The sequence below is a fragment of the Dicentrarchus labrax genome, unplaced genomic scaffold (assembly GCF_905237075.1).
Source record: "Dicentrarchus labrax unplaced genomic scaffold, dlabrax2021, whole genome shotgun sequence".
NCBI lineage: Eukaryota > Metazoa > Chordata > Actinopteri > Moronidae > Dicentrarchus > Dicentrarchus labrax.
In genome coordinates, this window is record NW_026136712.1 from 16,567,703 (window position 1) to 16,590,554 (window position 22,852).

The 22,852-nt window shown below is 41.9% G+C and overlaps 1 protein-coding gene across 16 annotated transcripts in view; it reads left to right on the top strand.

The window, feature by feature from the left end:
* nrxn1a (neurexin 1a) overlaps nt 1-22,852 on the top strand; it is a 56,244-nt gene that overhangs the window by 28,148 nt on the left and 5,244 nt on the right. For 5 of the 16 annotated variants that reach the window (XM_051417543.1, XM_051417545.1, XM_051417544.1 and 2 more), the window contains 14 exons: nt 573-720; nt 1,639-1,769; nt 2,023-2,275; nt 6,389-6,592; nt 7,836-7,862; nt 10,826-10,948; nt 11,386-11,767; nt 12,172-12,362; nt 13,077-13,250; nt 14,537-14,656; nt 15,540-15,721; nt 16,610-16,781; nt 17,757-17,846; nt 18,947-19,257. In XM_051417543.1, coding sequence (XP_051273503.1) covers nt 573-720; nt 1,639-1,769; nt 2,023-2,275; nt 6,389-6,592; nt 7,836-7,862; nt 10,826-10,948; nt 11,386-11,767; nt 12,172-12,362; nt 13,077-13,250; nt 14,537-14,656; nt 15,540-15,721; nt 16,610-16,781; nt 17,757-17,846; nt 18,947-19,257 — 2,508 coding nt within the window. The remainder of the gene's footprint in view (nt 1-572; nt 721-1,638; nt 1,770-2,022; nt 2,276-6,388; nt 6,593-7,835; nt 7,863-10,825; nt 10,949-11,385; nt 11,768-12,171; nt 12,363-13,076; nt 13,251-14,536; nt 14,657-15,539; nt 15,722-16,609; nt 16,782-17,756; nt 17,847-18,946; nt 19,258-22,852) is intronic. The other 11 variants (XM_051417551.1, XM_051417553.1, XM_051417554.1 and 8 more) reach the window with 3 other exon arrangements.

Here is a 22,852-nt window from a genome sequence, read left to right on the forward strand (position 1 = left end):
ACACATGAGTGTACATATTTCATGGCAGTCCATCCAACAAACCACAAATGTCAATCTCATGGTGGCACCAGAAGAAAAGCCAAGGAATCATTACATTCATTACAATATATAGTCTGGGAACCATGAATATCTGTACAAAATGTAATAACAATATTTATTATTACTATTGTTGTTGAATTTAGAATTAAAAGCAAAACCTTATGTGAGTTTTTTCAAAAACAGAAGTGATTTCACCACTTAAACTATATCAAATCCAAGATGGCTGTTAGTTATTATATTATTAGAATAATCTTCTCCTATAATCCAGAGATTCCTGACTGTCCCCTGTTTTGCTACTCCAGAATCACAACTCTAAGCAATCTAGAAATCCCCATTCTGCACAAGATCTATGTAGTTTCTAAAAATGTATAAGTTTACTAATCTCCACTAAAATTGAATGACATTGCACAAAAAAACCTGATTATAAATGGTTAGACTGGAGCCCAATCACTTTATTGTAACTTGCAGCTATAATTTGCATTTTTATTGCTCGCCATTACTGAATACTGATGCTGTGCCTCTTTGACTTACAGGTGGACTTTTTTGCCATTGAGATGCTCGACGGGCACCTGTACTTGCTGCTGGACATGGGCTCAGGAACCACGAAGACCAGGGCTATCGACAGAAAGGTCAATGACGGAGAATGGTATCATGTAGACTTCCAGAGGGACGGACGCTCAGGTACACTTACAGCTCTCTCAACTCTGATCCTAACCTTGACCACACAGGTTGATAAGGAGGAGGTGGAGGATAATGGGTAGACAAGACTGTACTTCAACATTTTATAGTAAGCACCAGGCTTCTGCCTGCTGTCTGTATTTAATTCAATCTGGACTCATCTAATTTGATTTTAAGAGTGCTGGACCATGGACCATTTTTAACAAAATCAATATACAGTAGCACTGTCAAATTTATTGTAATGTGTTGGTATAATTACCATAACACTCAGACTACAATTAAAGCAATTGGTTGCCTCTTTCTCATGGTAGTGCTGTTAATGTGTTTTAAGTATTATAGCCACATTTGCCATTAAACCGATGCCTTCTGTAGGTAGATGCATAAAACATACTGACACAGCACCTTTTGTTGTCTTTCACGAACATTATATCTTTTTCTTACATGTATTTAATTTCCAGTTCTTTGAACACCAAAGCCTGAAACCGTTCATACAGTTCCAACATTTTTTGTTTTTCAGTCTAATATCGTTTGTATGTCAGTGTTAATTACAGCCTAGAGTAGCAGTAGAGGCTGCCAGTCTTCCCTATGGGGGTCTTGTTTGTTTACTGTAACTGTACTAATGTCTAAAAATAAATGTATTAATGATTTATTGGACATAGCACTTTAAACCAGCACAGACTTGAAGGCACTAACGGATGACTATGGCTTGTGTAGTTTTTCTATTGCTTCTGATTATAGCAGTGATGAGCGGCGGTGATGATGATGAGGAGGAGCAAAAAAAGGGGAAAGGATGACTATGATAAAACTGATGATGGTAGTCATAACGGTGGTGGTGGTGGTGGTGATGATTGTGATGAGGATGTTCACATTGAAGGTCATAACAATTACTGAAGTTGTTTTGATGTCTCGCTGTGAATCCAGGGACCATCTCGGTGAACAGTGTAAGAACAGCGTACACAGCTCCAGGAGACAGTGAGATCCTGGACCTGGATGAAACTTTGTACCTTGGAGGACTACCTGAGGACCGCGCTGGACTCATCTTCCCTACAGAGGTTTGTTTTTGTGTGTTTTGATAATGTAGCTGCAACAACTTTCAGCAGACAGGGATCCCTGAGACTAGATCTTATCAAATACAGGCTCGCAGCCTGATGTGTATCAGTTTGTGGGTTCCTTGACACCAAACATGTTGAGAACCAGTGCTGTACATTATTTTTATTTTAGCATGTGTAAAGAATATCAGGTGAAATTATGACCAAAAAAATTCCTTTAAGTGAAAGTACTCAACACTGGTGACCTCTTCCTCAGGTGTGGACGGCTCTGTTGAACTACGGTTATGTGGGCTGCATCAGAGATCTGTTTGTGGACGGGCAGAGCAAAGACATCCGGCGGCTGGCCGAGGCCCAGAGGGCGGTGGGGGTGAAGCCCTCGTGCTCCAGAGAGCCACCAAAGCAGTGCCTGTCCAACCCCTGCCAGCACAACGGCATCTGCAGGGAGGGCTGGAATCGCTATGTCTGCGACTGCTCTGGGACGGGATACCTGGGACGCTCCTGTGAGAGAGGTGAGAACAATATGATGGCAGGTTGGAGAAGAAGGGGATGAGAATAACACTTCAGCTGGACTTTTGGCAGCCGGTTTAGTAATTGGCATGAATGCCTAAGTCACATTTCCACAATAGAGATGAGTAAGCTAGCTAATTACAGTCACTAAACAGCACCATTTTGTGAAGAATTAATAATATGTCATGAAGCAAAATACAGTCATAATAACAGCTTTGTCATTTGCTTTTTGGCTTGAGAACATTGAGTAATGCCAAAGGGATGAGTGACAGAAGACAGATGGTACAGGGTGGAGAGTCTGAAGTTTTAAAGTCAGAAATAATTCCATCAACCACTGAAAATATATTATGATCATCAGTTATATTGGCCAATAAAATTTTTATTCATTATACCTTTAAGTTATGCTTTTTTCCCTTTAAATGGCCTATCCTAACAGATTACACCTGTTTGATAGTACTTTGCTGTGTGCTAAGGTACGCTCATAAAGATTTATAGCAGATAAAAATGTGGCAAAATTCTTCAAATAAAAAGGTTTGCAAATTGAGTTTAGGTAAGTTTACCCTTCACTATGTCCCTGGAATAGGAATGATGGCATGTACAAAGCTGGCACTGTAGAAAAAGGTGCAGATAGAAATGACCCAGCTTGCACAACAACAAAAAATAATAATAGTACAGCATTTCTATCTTTGGCGATCATTTTTTTATTCAAAAAAAACAAATGTTCTGTGCATGAGAGTGAGAGTAGTAAGGTGGAGGCAGGGAAAGGAAAGGATCAAGCAGGGGTAAAAGAGAAGAAGTGGGAGGAAGCAGAGCTGCAGACAGGACTATTGGACTTCTATAGATGTAGAGACTGGGAATCGATGGGAGAGGAAATGTGCAGAAAGCAGGGAGCAGGAGCTGTGACAGAGGAGGGTGAAACCACTGGGCTGGAACCACCATATGACAGCAGGTGAGGAGATGAGGAGGAATGGGAGACGGGAGTAGAAAATCTGACAGAGAGAGAGTTATGAGAAAAGGTATGAATTTAGGCCGAGAGAGAAATGGAAAGTAGGAAAGATTGGCAGAGGGACTGATACAGGCCTGTTGAAAGACGCGAGATGGAGTCAGACAAGGAGAAGAGAAGAAATGTTGTTTGTGCCACAACTGCTGACGCGTCTCAAGTGATGATTATACTATCATCTAACAGGAGATATAGACACACACATACACACACACACACACACACACACACACACTCACTGAAAGGCGTTGATATGAAAATGTTTTATTTCAGAGGACAAACAACCGCAGTGTATGTTTATCGTAGCAATGCACCTTCTCTCTCTCTCTCTCTCTCTCTCTTGCTCTCTCTCTCTCTTTCTTTGCTCTTAGCCCTGCCTTCCTTTCCTCTATATCTTTCTTCATCCCTCTGTGTGCATTGAGGGGTCACTAACTGGTGGTTCAGTGGATTAAAGGAAGCACAGATGGAGAAGCAGATGGAGAGAGTGATTGGCCATGTTTATGCCTTCTACCTGCGGTTTCTCCCTCCCTTTTTTACCTCCCTCATTCTCTCACTCTCGCCTTTGTTCCCCCTCTCTCTTCTTTAATGAACAAAGATGGTCGCCATGCTCTAGCTCCTAGATGAATTTTTATTTTGTAAAGAGTGGTCACACATATTTCTAGCGACACATTTGCCCATCTCTTAACACATTTCTTTCCTCCTGCTCGCTTGCTGCTGTTCGCACTGATGGGTTACATTCTTGCTGTCCTGATTTCTCTATGGAAGCTCATTCCTGCCAGGAAAATATATGAAATGTGTTGGGAATAACCTCAATTTCATCTTAATCTATCAATGGGTAAAAAGTTGAATGTGCAAATTTCTTTATTCTTTACTTATTTCTTTACTTCAGTCTAATTTTTTTTCAAAACAAATTTTTCAAAACATGTATTTTAAAATCTCCATCTCTTAACAATTATGGATAATCCTGACAATCCATAGTTAAAACATCCTTTTTATAATTAAAGTTCATATTACTCTCAAAAAAATTTTTTTTAAGGATTGACAAAAATAAAAGTACAAATCCTTATTTGCATTAATCTCAGAGATTAGTAGATTCTACCTTTTGTCTTACCACAAATTATGAGATAGCAAAGGGCAGCACACACACACACACACACACACACACACACACACACACAGTGTTGAGGTCTTTGACAGCAACAAAAATAGTTCTCAAACTATGGTTTGTTTACCACTGGCGGTACACAAGCTGCCTCTAGTGGTACTCGTAGGAATCTTTCTTTTTTTTTTTTGACCAAAATGTATTTAGAAAAATATAATACTATCAAAACACTACAACATTTGGAATGAAAATACTTCAACTATGAGATTGCGGAAATGTAAAAAGTTCAGCATTTTCTGTTATATTTTGCTACAATATCAGCCTGCAGTCACGTTCATGCATCTAGCGCATGCATACATCCATGGTTAGTTACAAGCTAAAATGTGATGGATAGATAGTAAGTTGAGGTAAAATTAATGGTTCAACAGCACTGCAGTTGTAGCTCCGAACAGGAATTATTGGGAAGAGAAGTGCAGATCAAATCATCCACCAAATTAGCTCTGCTTCTTGATTCAACAACAGTAAACAATAAATAATCTTATTTGGAATAAACCTGCCTCCTGCGTGAACTGCCCTTAGCTAAAATGTATTTTAACAAGCCTATTTTTTTAGGAGGTGGTACACTGTATAAAAAAGTTTGAGAAACACTCATATAGAGTATTGCAAGACTTATCCTTTGAATGCTTATCCTGTTTGTATGGTGCATCTGGTGTGTGCGACATGCATCAAATGATGCAACGGTATGTGACACAGCCAGTGTGCCTTGCACTCTTTTTTTTCCCTTTCCTGGCATAAATGTGTTTCCATACTTCCCTCAAGCCAACCATCCCTCCTCTATTTGCCTGGTAGTGAGTCAGGTGCTGTGGTGAGGAAAATTTAGTCAGCTGTCTCCCTTATCAGAAATGTGTGCATGTGTGTGTTTGAGTGTGCTCGGACGGGGGGGTGTGTGTGGCTGTTAGTTATGTTATCTGTGATATAACAGGCCAACCACCTCCTTTTTTCCTCAAGTTAATGAGGGTTCATTTGCATTTTAGCCAAGAGCTTTTCTCCCCTTTCCCCCCTCCTTTCTCTCTGTCTTGCTCTGCCCCTATTTTCTCTCCCCCTGCTCTCACTTTACTAAACCCTCCTCTGTTCACACTTAAATTCACTCACTTATTTTGACATGCACGCACACACACATACACACACTATCTCTCTCTTTCCCTCCTTCTCAGCACATCAGTATTCATGAGGCCTCCCTCTCTTCCTGTTCTCTTGTTTTTGCCTTGGCTCCAACCATCTCCCACGGAAACAGGGAGAGCAAAAGCAATAGAAAGCGAAGGAGGAATGGAATGGAGAGATATAGGAAGAAGGAAGAGAAGGAGAGATAAAGACACAGAGACATGGAGAGTGTGTTTAGCTGTGTATGTAATTGGCCAATAAAAAACAGGGTCCTCGGAGGTAAACAGTTTAGCGGTCGGGGATTGGCCCCAGCAGGTAGCAGGGAGAGAAGATTATGAATATGTAAATGAGTATGCAAAAGACATTAAAGCAGGATCACCTGAGCTTGTTACATTATGACTCCAGGGTCTGGGATGTCAGAGACGGTGGCTAACACACTCATCGCCATGCATTCTGATTTAACCGGATAATAAGGCCAGCCAACCAGCTGCGGCTATTTTTACACCCTCTTTTGTGAGGGAGTGATGATGAATTAAGGGTGGAAAGTGATGGGGTAATTTGGTAGCAGGTTTTGAGTTTCAACATGACATGGCGAGGGAACAAGAGGGTGTAGCCACACAAGTGCAGCATACTTTGTCATGTTTAAATCTGATTCACTAAATGTCAAATTGCCTTTGTCTCTTCCCACCTCATGTCTTTTCTTTTTGTCAATCTTGTCTGACTTTTTTTATGTTTTTTCTGTTTCCACCCACCTCACTCTCCTCCACCATCATCTTTGTCTTCCCTCGCCTGTCGTCCCTTCTTTTTTCATTCGCTCCCCTTTGTCTATCTCTCTCCATGCGTCTTGTACAGATGCAACTATCCTGTCGTACGATGGCAGTAAGTTTATGAAGGTGCAGTTGCCTGTAGCGATGCACACCGAGGCGGAGGACGTCTCGCTACGCTTTCGTTCCCAGCGGGCCTATGGCGTTCTCATGGCAACCACATCCCGTAACTCCGCAGACACCCTTCGTCTGGAGCTGGATGGGGGCCGTGTCCGACTCACTGTCAACCTAGGTACACAAATACACACAAACACGTAGATTCTCAAACATTATTTTAATTACCAGTCAGGGGAATGCAGCTGATACTGGCCTCTTGGCTATTTCTTGCATAGGAATGTCATTAAATGTTAATTAATAATATGTTACCCCTGGAAAGTAAACTCTTCCTGTTAATCCTGATAATTCTTCTCTTTAATTCTTTAATGTTTGTGCTCAGTATATTCAAGGCGTGGGTTTCACAGGTTTTGGCAGATACTTTTTAGCATTATGATTGACTTCATGGTGCATATACAGCTTATCTTTGAACACACAAACACACACAAACATATACAATTAAAGGTTAGCTGCGTTGTTTTTGTGTTGAACAGAGGGTCAAGCCTCAAGCTGCATTCTCTGCTCACTCCCAGTGGACCTGTGCATCCCTAACACCTTCAACAATCAACACAAAGACTCACAAACTGTACAAACACACACAAATAGTAAACTCCGCACATAACTGCAGGAAAAGCACGTCCCTTCTTTTTTTGTACATTTAACTGCTAAACACATTTCCATCCTCACTCGTTCACAGTCACACACTTTGACATGAATTCAAGTACATTCACATGCTAACACACACATAGACTAACAGAGGGGTGCATGTGTTGGTCTCTGGTTGTCTGCAGCCGCGTCTTTTCTGTGGTTGACGCCACACGACACACCATGGCATCATGGGTAAAAAGAATATATATGTATATATATATATATATAATGGGGCTGAATCTTCCGACCATTTGCGGAGATTTGTGCTCTGGATGGGCGACAAAAATTATGGGATGTGTTCGATGTCATCTGACAAACTGACACACATGACCCATCTCAGTCTCCTGGTGCTTTTGATTGGTGACTGAAACTGTCGCTCAGGCCAGAGCAGCCGCCAATGAGCACACTGCTCGTGCTGGGACACACCGCTCTCCTTAACATGTAACTGTTCAATGTAAAGATCCACCAATCTTGATCTGGATAATTGGCTAAATTAATTTGTTTATTGGCTAAAACAATAAAGTCACAGAAACTGCATTTTGCTACACACTGTTGTAAGAAAATACACGGTCCAGCTTGAGGTCCTGTGACAAAGGAGAGTGTGTGTTTTCTCAGCAGTGTGTGTGTGCGTGTTTGTATATATGCGTGCAGGGTGTGTCGATGTGTGCGTCCCCAGGGCGTGGAGAGTATGTGTATGTGTGCAGCATTAACCCTCTGCTCTGCTCTCCCTCCAGACTGTATCAGGATAAACTGTACAGCCAGTAAGTGATCCTCCATCTCACCTAACCCCTCCCCCTACCTCTTCCTCCTCAGTATGTATGTGTGTGTGTGTGTGTGTGCGCGCGCGGTAGTGTGTGTGCTTTTTTAATGTATCTGTCTGACTATTTTTTACTCTCTCTGTCTTGTCAGTCCATCTGCTCATAATCCCTTATTCAACCTATCTACGTACCGTGTGTCTATGTGCATATATGTGTGTATGAGTGTGTGTTGGACAGGGGGGGTGCACATATGTGTTTGTGTCTGCATGTTCAGCTACACCACAGGAGCGGTGCGATTTTTTGCTGAGGGCCAGGGTTTTCCAGGTCGGCCATTTTAGCAAAGAAGGATAGACGGAAGAGAGGACGGTGGGGGTTGAAGGGAGGAGAAAAAAGAAAGAGAAGAAGAAAGAGGACAAAATCTGAGAATGAGGTGTTCAGGTAAAATTAGGTGTGTTGTGAAGTGTGAGCTAAATAAGCAAAGAGTGGTAACTGGTGATTTAATGCAACTCCAAGCTGCAGGGTAATTACTTCTTCTTCATGCCAGAGACAAAAGACGTGTTATCCCTCTGTTTCTTTCTGTCGCACCTTCATCCCAATGGCTGTCAGGTTGCTTTCTTTGTTTCCTTTTTGAACTCTCTAAACTGTACATGAGGGATTTTTGGGTAATGTTTCATTCTGTGTGTTTAGTGTGTGATTTTGAGTGTGAGCCTGTGCATTCTGTATTCTTTTCATTGCTCATCTGTGTGTGTATGTGTGTGTGTGTGTATGTGTGTGTTTTCTGGCTGTGTTTGCTGTGTGAAAGTGAGTGTGTGTGTGTTTCTGTTCATGCTGCTGTGAGTGGAGCTGAATCCCTGATGAAGTTTAATTCCCTCACGTGGAGTTTCACTCTGTCACGACCACAGAGAAAGCAAGAGAGTGAGAGAGAGACGAATGCTCTGTGACGGCAAAGAGGTGGTGAAATGGACGACTGCAGTTGCCATAGAAACCCTACTAGCCACACAGCACTGTTGCTATCCCGTATGCCTGTCGGCCAATTTTAGACCGGTTGTCTCAATGAACATTTCAGTAGGCAGCCACTTTTCTGGCACACCGTGTGCATACGATAAATTATACATCTTATATTCGAGAGGGGAAGAAAAAATGTATTTAACAGCCAGGCGCCACTGAAATAGTCCACTCAGCAGTCAAATAAAAGCCTCGGCATGGGAGAGATTGAGGCTTATCCGGCAGAAAAGCCATTTGTTATTTGGAGCTAATGAAATATGAAACGCTTTTTGTCATTTTGTTTTCATTATCCTGCTCTTATAATCTCCAGTAGCTTATGTCATTTGATTTAAATTGTATTTCCTTTGCTACAAACAGTCCCCTTTGTCTTTATATTTGAATTGTCTCGCCTCATTGTCTTTTGGTTTAACAGCACAGAGCGCAGACTGTCTGCTGACCACCACAGTGATCGCTAGTAGCTCAACATTAAACCCAGCTAAACCATGCTGCTGAATGCACTGTTAGCACTGACCCAAAATAGTTGCTTGTGTGTGTGTTTGTGAGTCTGTCTGTGTGTTTATTGGTGTGTATTTATGCCTCTCCCTGTTCCCAGGATGATACAGATCACTGCCTCACTCTCACATCAGTCTCCTCATCTTTGAGTATTTAGTTACATATGCAAAAAAAAAAAAACACACACACAAACACACAATCAAAAACTCACACATACATACACATATTCTCTCCTTCACTCAGTGTTAGGCAGTGATCCATGGTAACAGGATGAGATGCTCATGCCCAGAGCACAGCTGAGTCTCCTCAGGGGAACCCTGTGTCCTCTCTGAACACACAACACACTCTTTTAGCCGTGCAAACACACACACGCTTTTCACATTGCCATATTCATTTTGATTGACTTCTCATATTTGTTTAATTATGTTTGCGTGTCAGCATCCCTCTACGTCTCTCTCTTTCTCTACCTGTGTGTATGTGTGTCTGTGTGTGTGCCTGCCTGCGTGCCTCCATGAGTGATGTAGACATGCTTGACATTTTCTGCAGCAGAATCCGTTCGGGTCAGTTTACTTCTCACCTCCCCCATCATTACCTCCTATAGGTCACCGTAAGCAGACTCACTCGCACTCCTCAAACCAACAGGGCTTGGAGGAGGAAAAGGGAGAATGTGTATGTGTGTTGGGGAATGGTGGGTGTTGTGTTCAAGGTTGGTGGGGTGCTTGTAGTGAGTAGGAGGAAGGGGACACTGAGGTTTCGGGAACAGTCCGTCTGTCAAACGTGTGCAGTCAACTATGTGAAGGTACGAGCTGGTAGATGGGCAGAGAGAGACATCATGAGAGGACAGCTCAGCTTCTTTCATTCTGCTGCACATCAGCACCTTGGAGAGCTCTCTGATGTTCCGCTGTGGGTCTAGTGCCACCATGAGGCTCACTGCAGTATTGCACTCTTGTGTAGACACAGACTAATATATATGTTGTATGTGTGGGCGCAAGAGGGTTGCGGGGTGGTTTACGAGTCAAGGGGTACGAATGTGCTGTCTGTGCGTGTGTGGGTAGTAGGTGGTCATCATGGCGGTGTGATCTGTCCACAGATGGATTGTCTCAGCGTGGGCCTGTTGTGACTCACAGTCTCCATCTTAGGCACCCATGGCATCCACTTATGCTAATCTTTCTGTCTGTCTGTGTCACATCATCTGTCTCGCTGGCGTATCTGCAAAGAGACCTGTCTGTCTATCTGTGGAGAGAATGTGTTGACACAGAGGTGTTTGTCTCCCCAGGATATGTATGGTTCTTCCTCCCCTCTGCGATTCCCCTCCATTTCCTCACCTTCTGTCCTTAAATTTTAATTCAACGTGCCTGGCTGCTTCTTCTTCTCTTTTTCTGTCTCTGTCTCTGGATCTCTGTCTCTCTCTATCTGTCTCTCTCCACCTCTCTGTGCATTATGTTAATGGTGCTGTGGGCTATGTGTAGGTAAAGGCCCAGAGACCATCTTTGCGGGGTCAGGCCTCAATGATAATGAGTGGCACACGGTGAGGGTAGTCCGGCGTGGCAAGAGCCTCAAACTCACCGTAGACGACCTGCAGCCTGTTGAAGGTAACCATAGCTGCATTACTTACATCCCTTTTAGCTTTTCACCATAAAATGACTCTCTATAAACTCTACCTAGCTCCTTGTTTTTGTGACCTCTACTTGTATTGTGCATGAAAATGTTTTATATGATAAATTGCTGTTTTTAAATTTATTTAATGCTATAAGACCAACATTAAGGGTTTTATTCCTTTTTTTAGAGAACATCTGTACCTGTGTAAGTGAAAATGATAATTCTGAATCATGATTGTGATTATAACTGTATACCAGTACACTAGTATTTACATTAGTTGTAGTATTAGTAATAGTGTCTGTTACATCTATTACTATCAGTCTGTCACTGTCAGTTCAAATGTTTAGTATTAGGATTAGTATTAGTTTTAGTATTGAACAGTTCCACTTGAAAACCCACCCTCACCGCTTAAGTTTACCCCTGCCACCAGGTCAGATGGCGGGCGACCACACCCAGTTGGAGTTCCATAATGTGGAGACGGGTATTGTGACTGAGAAGCGCTTCATGCCTGCCGTGCCCTCCAATTTCATCGGCCACCTTCAGGGCCTGGCGCTGAACGGCATGCCCTACATCGACCTGTGCAAGAACGGTGACATCGACTACTGCGAGCTCAACGCTGTCATTGGCTATAAGAGCATCGTGGCTGACCCTGTCACCTTCCGCTCACGTTCCAGTTTTGTCACGCTGCCGACGCTGCAGGCCTACTACTCCATGCATCTCTTCATGCAGTTCAAGACAACCTCTCCCGATGGCCTTGTTCTCTACAACAGGGGAGACGGCAATGACTTCATAGTGGTAGAGCTGGTTAAAGGGTGAGCTGGATGAAGCGCAGTGTGTCGTATTTTCATTATATGACTTGCAATGTCCTCACATTAAAGTTACCAAATAATATCATATATAGAAACAATAAAATGGATTCTATATAAATAAATGAAATTGATTAACATGCAGTCGAAATAGTGGCTTGTGATAATATTAGTCTGGCATGTGTAAAAGAGAAAATTATTTACTGTGAGGCTTTCATATCAAATATGAAAAATGCATAAATGCAAGTCAAGTAGTTATTTTTCTATTCTTCTAATTACTTTTCTACAAGACAGATTGTTATGCCCTGAAGTGTATGACCCTGTGTTGTTCTTCATCATGAATACCATTAATTTGCCTTTTCTCTCCTCATTTTTTTAAACCCTTCTTTTCTCGTTTCCTTGTTCCCTAGCTACCTACACTACATCTCTGATCTGGGCAATGGAGCACATCTGATCAAAGGCAACTCTAACAGTCCCCTAAATGACAACCACTGGCACAATGTGCACATATCCAGAGACACTAACAATCTCCACACGGTCAAGATTGACACCAAAGTCACGACACAGACCACCATGGGCGCGAAGAACCTCGACCTGAAGGGTATGTGCAAAAATACGAGCAATGATACCTCAGTTTGAGTTGCTTAAACTTTAATGCCCTCCGAGAGGCAATTTGTGGTACAGCACAGAACATATAGACACATTGAGAGAACATCAAAATTAGCATCAACAAGGGGATGCACATACTGGATGGTACATATAATGATAGTACACATAATCTCACAAAACATACTTATAAACTGCTTTGCATGAGACTAATTTTGAATATGAACATATACTGATTAGTATTGAAATGATTAGTCAGTTAAAAGATAAGTTTGATACCACACTCATGTCTGTACAATGTACCTCTAGAGCTCTTTCTTTGACATTTTATATGCCGTTTGTTTATCCCTACAAAACGTTTTCTGTTTTACAGGGGGTTATGTGCCAGACTATTTATTTGCCAGTGAACTTTAGACGGCTGGTAGCTAGCGCTTTCCCCTCGTTTTATTGTTACAAAGCCAAATATTCACTGGTTACAGCTTTAAAAATGTAAAAATGTGCAGCCTTTATATGTTTTATATCAGTTGTTGGTTGGACAAAACAACTATTTCAAAGACCTTGGGCTCATAGAACTTTAGACAAACATTTTTTTTTACTTTTGAAAAGATCAATCAATAATGAAAGTTGTTAATTACAGCCCTGACACTGGTACAGTCTGGCATTTTAATAGATTCATGAAGCTGCCATTCACTGTTTTGCTCCTCGTCAGGTGACCTATACATCGGGGGCATCTCCAAAGAGATGTACCGGGACCTGCCTAAGCTGGTCCACTCCCGCGAGGGATTCCAGGGTTGCCTAGCAACAGTTGATCTAAATGGCCGGCTCCCTGACCTTTTGGCGGATGCCTTGGCAACCATGGGACAAGTAGAGAGAGGCTGTGAAGGTGAGGTGCAGACACACAGACAACACAACAGTAGATCTGTCCTGGTCCCATGCCCCTACTGCTTTTTCTTTCAGTTTTCATTTAACTCATGCTCTCTGTTATTAGCATAACCCACTAACCCAGCTTTTTGCTCTATTAGATGTAAATTTTTTTCTTCTCATCTCCTCCTCAATCTTTCTGCACATTGTGTTTTCTCTCTCTGTTCCACTCTTTCAGCAGTTCACAGGCATCTGTGTGCATTGACTAACCATCTAACTTAATTTGCTTGTTTGCTTTTTTGTTTGGCTGACAAAAGTTACATTGATGAAAGCTGACTTGCAAGGTATATCGCTTTGTGTGAGCATGTGAGACACGTGTATGAGGGTGGGAAAATGTGTGTGTGTGTGTGTGTGTGTGTGTGTGTGTGTGTGTGTGTGTGTGTGCGTGTGTGTGCGTGTGTGTGTGTGTATTTATGCGTGTGTTGAAACTACCCAGTGGTGTCCAGTGTTGTGTGGATCCCAGTGATCCACAGTCAAAGGTCAAAGGTGACCTGTCCTCTCCTAGCCACCATAGTGACTTCATCACAGTAGTAACATCACCACCACTTGACTTGAGTTGACCACAGCTCCACCACCCGGGTTGCCTAGCAGCATGCTCTCTAACCCCTCCTACTGACTCCCAACCTAAACTTCAATACTCCATTTGTGAATCATTTCACACTCTTTCCTCCACGCCTCGAGTTATAAGTGCAACGAAGGAGAACTAAGTTTAGAGCTTTGACATTCTCCTCCTGTGTGGTTTCAGCACGAGGCAGGGAGAGAATGGTGACAGACTGCTGAAGAAAGAGTATTGAGATGAAGGCCTTTAAACATAACCCTGCCCTCTTATGTTTAACTCCTCCTCCTGTCCTTACCCCACTCATCTAGCCTCACCACCTGCATGCTCTCCACATTTGGCTATTTTCACCTAGTAACACAGATTCCAGTTTAGTTTCAGTTCAGCTGAAATGGATAATCTAACATCTTCTGTTAGTGTGAGGCTAAAGAATGGGAGCCTATCCACAATCTTGTAGTCTCACAATGATTTTCTACTAATACTACTAATCATAACACCACTGCAGCACAACAGTCTACCCGACCTTTATAAAATGCAAAATGTTTCAAGGAAGTGTGGTCTAAATATAACCATACTGTACTGGCCAACTGTTGTGAACACACTGGGCTCCAGACAAAATTAAAAAAAAAGTGTGTCTGTTCATTTTCTCCTAACTTTTGCACCCTCCCGCCCCACCACATCTCTCACTGCAGGTCCCAGCACTACATGTCAAGAAGACTCTTGCTCAAATCAGGGAGTTTGTTTGCAGCAGTGGGAGGGCTTCACCTGTGACTGCAGCATGACTTCGTATGCTGGGCCACTATGTAATGATGGTGAGTCTTTGCTTTTCATTTTCTGGTGGATTAGAGAACATTTTCCATGGTGTAGACAGCTAGAGTAAGAGTTTAGGATGGTCTATTTTGATGTTTGAATCAGAAAAATACAAGTAAAGTCTATAGTAATTGTATGTGTGAACCCTGAATACTCTATAGATATCAGTTTGGGAATGTAAACCATAGAGCATCAGGTTTAAACATGTATTTGTAGATGCAATGAGCACAATGTCCTTTTGTCCTGCATTATCTGTCAAACCTTAATCTTCACTCTAAATGTCTGTTGGAAACACAGCCAATCTTGCTTTAACCCTGGTATAGAACTGCAGTCTTACACGGATGCTCTTGCATAATTTGATTTCAAACAGAGAAACAAAGCATTTTTATCTGCATTTTATCAGAGCCACCACATGAGGGCACTGTCATCTGTTCATTCTGAAGTGGAACAAATAATACTACCTGCTCAGTGTGTAGTTTGATTATTCTAATCTGGTCTCTCTCTCTGTGTGTAACATGTAATAATGTCCTTTTTACATTTTCTAGCTTTTGACACTAAATTATCCTCAGCAGCCTTACAAGCAAGATGCTTGATGATTATTTAGTCACCCTACTGTGAGTCAAACAATTGTATGCTGTTATTTGTATGAGTCAGTTATTACAGTCAGCCTTCTGCAGTAATGTTGATACGTGGTTTGGAAAAAAACTCTGTGGAAGGCCAGTCAACTGTGACATTTTAGAGTTTTAATATTATTTGCCAATATGCCCTTTTTGTATAAAACATTTCGCACAAGTAGGTACCATCATCAGGTCCTCTGATGATAGATAGCACAGTTTATCATATATAGACATACTTGCAATTAAATTTTTTATCTGTGTGGGCCAGCTGGGACCACTTATATCTTTGGCCGTGATGGAGGTGTGGTGGTTTACACGTGGCCCCCTAATGAACGTCCCAGCACCAGGGCAGACCGGCTTGCCCTTGGGTTCAGCACCCAACAGAAGCACGCCATTCTGCTCCGGGTAGACAGCGCATCTGGACTGGGAGACTACCTTCAGCTGCAGATAGTAAGTACACACCCTTGCATTCAAACAGTAGGCCAAAGAAAATGTGATTTTTCAAAGTAATTCTACATATTGCTCTTCTTTGAGGAGGAATTAAATTCTTCAACGCATATACTGAACATACATGCTTCATTTATTTATTTATTTTCTTTAACCACAGAGTTTCATAAGATACACTGGGTCTGTCCCAATAGCCACACAGGTCATAGACCCTGCTTCAGAGAGAGCGTTATCCCACAATATACCACAGTCTACTGTGTAACATGAGTCCTATGGTTGGGGGTAATGCAAACATGAAGAAGTAGAAGTTTATGACATGTTGAATTCAGCCTGAATATTATTATTCATGTCTAAACACTAGCATTCATTCACTATCAACCTGCACAGATGGGTATGGGTATGGTAAAAATCTATTCTCCTTGATAAGTTTGATAAAAATAATGTTGTATACCTGATAAAGTTAAACAATTATGAAATAGCATATATTTTAGTATTACACAAATATATTCCTTCCTTCAAAATATTATCAGACATTCAAAATAATATCAGGCTATGTATCTCTTATGTACAGCAGTACATACTTCCATTACTTCATTTAATTACTACTTTCAGCTCCTGAATGTGTGTTTGTTTGTCATCTGATTAATAATACTGTATGTTATGATTCTACTGATTTGTTCATTACCTTTTCACCCAAGACCTGTAAACACACTTGATGTGGGTTCCCCTTTAACACAAAAACACAGGCAGTCACATGGGAGCATAAATTGTTAAGCGTCAAGCCCGATAAACTAGGACCTTAAAAACATGAAAGAAATTATATCCTTGCCTTTCTAAAACAATTACATTCCTCATGAAGCATGTATCTCTCCTCCTCATCCTCCTCCTCAGGACAAAGGCAACATTAGAGTAGTGTTTAATGTTGGCACTGACGACATCAACATCGAGGAGAGCTCCAAGTTTGTCAACGACGGGAAGTACCACATAATACGGTTCACCCGCAGCGGAGGCAATGCAACCCTCCAACTGGACGACCTGCCGGTCATAGAACGTTATCCCTCAGGTAGGCCCTGCCCCGCCCATATAAGCCAAACCCTATGACCCACCACAGCACTGCCTGTCCTGGGACAGAGCTAACTACACCTTAGTCCAAATTAACCCACCTCCTGATTGATGAATCACATCAGTGTTCCTATCAATGTTTATATATAAACACTGAGGTTGAGAAATATAATTGCAGCTTTGTTTTATGTTATTGTGTTTGAAATGAAATATGTGTGATCTGATATGAAACATGACTTTTTAAACCATAAAATGGGATAGTTATTACAATAGCTTGTATATTAGCCAGCTATGTCATGTTAGGCCTGTTAAATAGTGTTAAAGGTAATTTATGAAAATATTCAATTCAGGTGTCAGATGTTTTTCTCACCATAAAAGAAAATAATAACAGTTGGTGCATTTTGGACAAACAATAATTTAAAAACATGTCATATTTTGAGTTAAATGTTTAACTAGAGTGAAAAAATAAGAAAAAAAGAAGTGTAAAAGTGTATTTTGTTGAACATAGTCTTTGTTTTTTTATTTGTTTGGTTTTTATATTTAAAGTGGTAATCTTAGGTAGTAGTCTTTAACACAATGAGGTCCAGACTTTAGATAGCTGATAGATAAAATGCTAAATGTTAGTTGTTGTGAGGTGTGTGTGAGGATACCTTCTGTATGTAACTCTAAACTCAGTCAGTCATATAGACAGTATGTGGCAGCTGTAACATTATTTCCCTGTGCTCTTGCAGATGTTAACCCCTGAAATGTCTCTTTAAATTAAACCCAATGAACAGAGAGTAAGAGTCCGCTCACTGGAAACATAGTGAATTCAGCTCCTCTTCTCTCAGCAGATCTTAAGCTTACCTTAACGCAGTGACATGCTAACAATGAGCAGACCATTACTTTCTTTTCATTGCTGTTCTTTTTGTATCCAGCTCCTGTACCACGTTTGGATGTGCGTAATTACTACTGTGTTTTCATCTCTAAATTAAAGGCAACATTGATAACGAGCGCCTGGCCATCGCCAGACAGCGAATCCCCTATCGGCTCGGTCGAGTAGTTGACGATTGGCTACTCGACAAAGGTAAAAACCCTGATTAAAATTCCTTAAAACTTTGAGCTTAAAAAATACAATTTGAAGACAGTTGAATATACTTTATTGTGCACCATCAACTAACATCTAAAAATCTAAATCCATAACTAAGTATTTAAAAGTTGGGCAGCTGTAGTGTGTAATACTGTGTAAACTGTAGTGCCTGTGAACGTATCTTGTTAGTGTGTATCTGATAATATCAGGTTAAAGGGACGATGGAGAGATTTAAATGTGAATAAATCAGATAATAGAAAAAGAAGTACTGATAAAAGATGCTTTATTAAGACTGGTAAATAATTTTGTTTATTATCAAATTGTAAACAATAAAGCATTTACTAAAGATTATATGTTGAAAAACAATTTTGTAATCAAATTAAAGTACATGCAAAGTATTGTGACATGTAAGAATTATGTAAATTTGAAATGACTAATAGAGCAATGCTTTTTTGAAAAAATGTAAAAGTTTTCCTCCTAAACTTCAGCAGAGCTCCTTAAATTAGCCTCTAGTCCCTTTAACAGTGAGCAGTGCTAGAGCTTATAACCTGTGCATGCTTCATAGGGCTGTTACAACAGTTCTCTAGATCTCTGTCTCTCTGTCTGCCTGTCTGTTGCTCCTTCAAATACAATGTCGTGCCGCACAGCCATCACCATAGCAACCATCCGTCTTCTCAGGGCCCTCTGACTCCTCTCATCTGCCGCCTCTTCCTCCTCCTTCTGTTCTTTGCCTCTTCATCCTCCTCCTCCTCCTCGACTTCTCAGTCTCTTCACCTCCCCTTTCCCTCCTCTTCCTCTTCTTCTTCCTCTTCTTCAGTTCTCACTCTTATCTCTCTCTCAGTCTCAGCCCTCTCCACGGTTCTCCACGGCTTCGATTTGCTCTGCCATGCTTAATCTATCCCATCCTCTCACCATGGCTTTGGGGTGGTGAATTGTGTAACACTCAAACACTCTTGTGTGTGTATGTATGCACGTATGTGACCACTGGTATGTATGTGTGTGTGACTGTATTTGCGTGTGTTCGTCCACCTTCCTTCCTGGTGTGCCTCTGTGTGTTTGGTGCGTGCTTGTGTGTGGGTGCATGTGTGTCCATGTAGGTCGCCAGCTTACCATCTTCAACAGCCAGACGACGGTGCGCGTAGGTGGAGGCGAGCGAGGTGCAGGTATGTTCCAGGGTCAGCTGTCTGGCCTCTACTACAATGGTCTTCGTATCCTCAACATGGCTGCTGAGGGGCACCCACACATCAGAGTGGAGGGAAGCGCACGTCTGGTCGGCGACATGCCGTCCTCCTCCATCACCCCGCAGTCCAGTGCTGCAGCTGGAGGGAACCGCTCTGACTCTGCGCCCTCCATCAGTGACATCACAACCACCACAGCCACCAACAGGAAACAGGGCGCCACACAACAGGTCAGAGCACAACCACATTTTTTAAAGTTTGTGTATTTAAATTTATTAAAAATGTTAATTCTTTGTGTGTGCGGTTATACAAAGATGTGCTTGTATGTAATTCCTCAGATATCTTGTACATATATGTCCTATCACCCCACTGCCATCATCCTTTGGTGTGACAATGGGTAATTAAGAAGTGCTAATTTGCTTTGATAAGTTTCTTTTCGAACTCGGTAAGAGGATTAGCAAGCACACAGCCCACTAATCAAGGACTAGAGGATAGCAAGATATGTCAGGAGGATTGTTTTAAACTCCACTTAAGGCAAGGCGAGTTTAATCATGTCGCACTATTTATACACAATTCAAACTGTTTTACATAACGCATTAAAACTGAAAGCAGAAGACATTAAAAGAATTATGGAGAAAACATTTTAAAAGATAAAAAAGATAAATAAAGTTTGGGATCTAAGGTGCATAATAAAGACAGCACAAAAGTTGTTTTGGGGGGTTTTGTTTCAGACATTTTAGCCTTTAGATCCCCAGCCAGACTCAAACTACTGTATGGACGTTGAGATTACGGGGTCTCTAAATGCCTTAGGTCACCAGGATGCTCAAACATCAAAGTTTTAAACCTTGAAGTCGTCAGTTTGCTCCAGCTCTTAGGAGCAGATAAACTAAATAATGCTTTAATCAGTTCTTTACAAATGTATGAAATGTAACACCAGAAAGTACTTATTACTGTAATGAGATGCCAACCAAACAAACAAATATCATAAGAGAACCTACTACTGTACAATGAATTTAACCCGTTTTTTTCCTTCTGATGAGTATCATTATAATAATGTTTGCTCTGTAACCCAATCTATATCAAAACTTACATACAAATAAAATGTCCTTTGATTTTCCTGTCCTTTGAACAGAGCCAAAAACCTTTCATCAATTAAAGGCTCACATACACCCATATACATTTTCTGCTACAAGACATTCACATGAATGGATTAGATGGCAAATTCTCGACTAAGTGGTCCCTACCCACTAAATTATAGGAGCAGAAATGTTTGTGTTAATGGAGGCCGTAATAGCTTTTCCGTAATATGCGTCTAGTAAACTGATGCAAATGGGACTCTACAATAGAAACACATAAGTGTTATTGAGGCATATTTATAGTGGATGCAACTGCAGAGTCGATGCTAATGTCAGAGGATACATTATCAGCAGGTACACCACAGACTCTTTTGCTCTATTGTTCAGATCACTACTGGGATGTTGTCAGGCTCTTTGTGGGCGTCTGTGTGTGCTGCAGTTCTTCTTCTGTGTTATAAAACTGTGCCTGCCTGCCTAACTGCCTGCCGCACTGAAAAAGATTTTTTTTTTCTCCCAATGATACAAGTTGCCATGGAGATAGTGAACCCCACTACCCGCTGCTTGCTTGCTTCTCTCCCATCCAGACTCCCATAGAGAATAGCTCCTCTGTGTATAAACCGCCAGCTGTTTCAGACATAAATAATAGAACGCAGAGAGCTGTGAGCTAAGCCTCAGGCATCAATAATGGATATGAGAGCTAGATGGATAGCGCTGCAGAGTGACAGCGTTGTCACAGGGGCTTTTTTTCACACTTCCCCTCTCAATCGCACCCTGTTTATATGTTTTAAATGAACTATCCCTGCTCTTATGATATGCTGATGTCAGTGCTAAATCTGGGATGCGGAGCTGTGCACTGGAGTCAATATCACTGTATGAGAACTAGGTCAGACCCACTATATGCCCAGCATACTGCAATGTGTGTGTGTGTTTGTGCAAGTCGAATCACTCCTGCTGGCCCCCAAACTCTGTGAGTTTGTGTGTGTGTGTTCGTGTGTGTTGTCTTATTTAAGAAGAATCTACAGCTTCTCCATTGAGGCTGCCTAGTGTTGCCAGGCAACCAACCTGGCCTCAACCAGTGCACACATACAATGTAGAGACGAACACAGATTGAACACACGCACACACTCACAAACACTCAGGTGGATTGAGAACAATGGGTTTGAATTGCAGCACATTGCATCAGAGGAGGGGCAATGAGAGATGTCTTCCAAAGGTTCTTCGGGTCCGACCAATTTATTGATTTCACACACACGCCCAAGTTTGGATGCGTGTTGAAGTGGATCTGCTTAAGTCGCCCCACGGGTTTACTCCTACCGTCAGTACTTTGTGGAGTAAGAATGTGTTATGCGCCTCCTCCTCAAGTCCACAGTTTATTGAATTTTTTTTTTTTTTTTTCTGCGTGTTGAAAAGTGGAAAAGGATTAATAATGCATGACAGCTGAGCACCAGCAAGGAGAAGAGATTGTGTGAGAGTGTGTGAGTGTTTATGCTAGAGGCTGCTCTGAGTCACAGAGCTTTAGTTTGGTTTTGATGTTGTGTGTCTGTGGATGTGTGTTTGTGTGTCTGTGTGTACCTGTGTTTGATGGGAAGACTGATATAAGAAACCTGAGGCTCAGTGCGGTGCCCGATTGGCTCTAAGGAATCAGCTGACCCAGACACTTCCACAAGCCCTGTGAACATCCATCTCTCATTTGCTCCCATCCTCCCTCCCTATCTGTGTCTTCCTTGCTATCTTCCTCACCCTCTCCATATCTTTCACATCTTTTTCTTCCTCTTGCCTTTCTTCCACTCGCTATCCATCTTCTGGAGATACTTTCTCCCTCCTCCCTCGCTCACTTTTCTCTTTTCCTTTCTACTCACTCTCCTTTGCTCTCTCTCCCTCCATATCTTTCCATATTTACCCGTCACTCCCCCCTCCTCTCCTCTTTCCCTCCCTCCCTCCCTCCCTCCCTCTCTCTCTGTGGTTGAGCTTCAGTGATAGGCTGTTAATGCAGGCGGTGTATGAGTCTATCTCACCATCTGCAGTAGTGGAGCTAGCTTCTCTCCTCTCGTCAGGATCTATTCATCAGCCTGCCAACTTCAGCCTGATTTGGTGTACGCTTGAGTGTCTGTGTAGATGTGTCTCAATCGAAATAGACCAATGGAGCACGTTTGGTTATTATAGAGCTTGTGTATGTACATGTGTGTTTGATTTCCAGTTGTGAAAGTAGCAGACAAGCTGTTGAATCTTCTGCAAGAGTGTGAGGACAAAGTGCAGCTACTATGTGTGAACTAGGCAGTCAGGGAGGCATGGACGGTCGTTGGCATTGTTCGGCTGCTCAGGTAGAGATTTTGCTCTTTCAGCATGCAGCTATCCGTCTCTTCATGCTCTCTCACTTCCTTTCTCTTCACTCCTGTATCTCTTTTTTTCCCCTCTTATCCTTGTGCATCTGTGTCCATCATTGTGTCAGCATGTTCTATTGATAGACTATGGAAAGATGGGGACAAAGAGGGAGGGACCAAGGGAGGGTGATATGGAGGGGCGGAGGTTTCTTTGGCATACATCTTTTTAGTACATCTTCTATAAACTTCTGTGGTTCATTGATGTTATTCAACTTGGCATGTTTCTAGTTTTCCTCGGGTTCATTGTCTCCCGTGTGATAGGTGGATCAATAGTCCAATTGACACCTTCCTGGATGAATGGGGTGGTCAGCTGACGGGGAGATGTCACAGATCAGAGGAGGGGCCTTGGTAAATTTACTTTTGTTTTA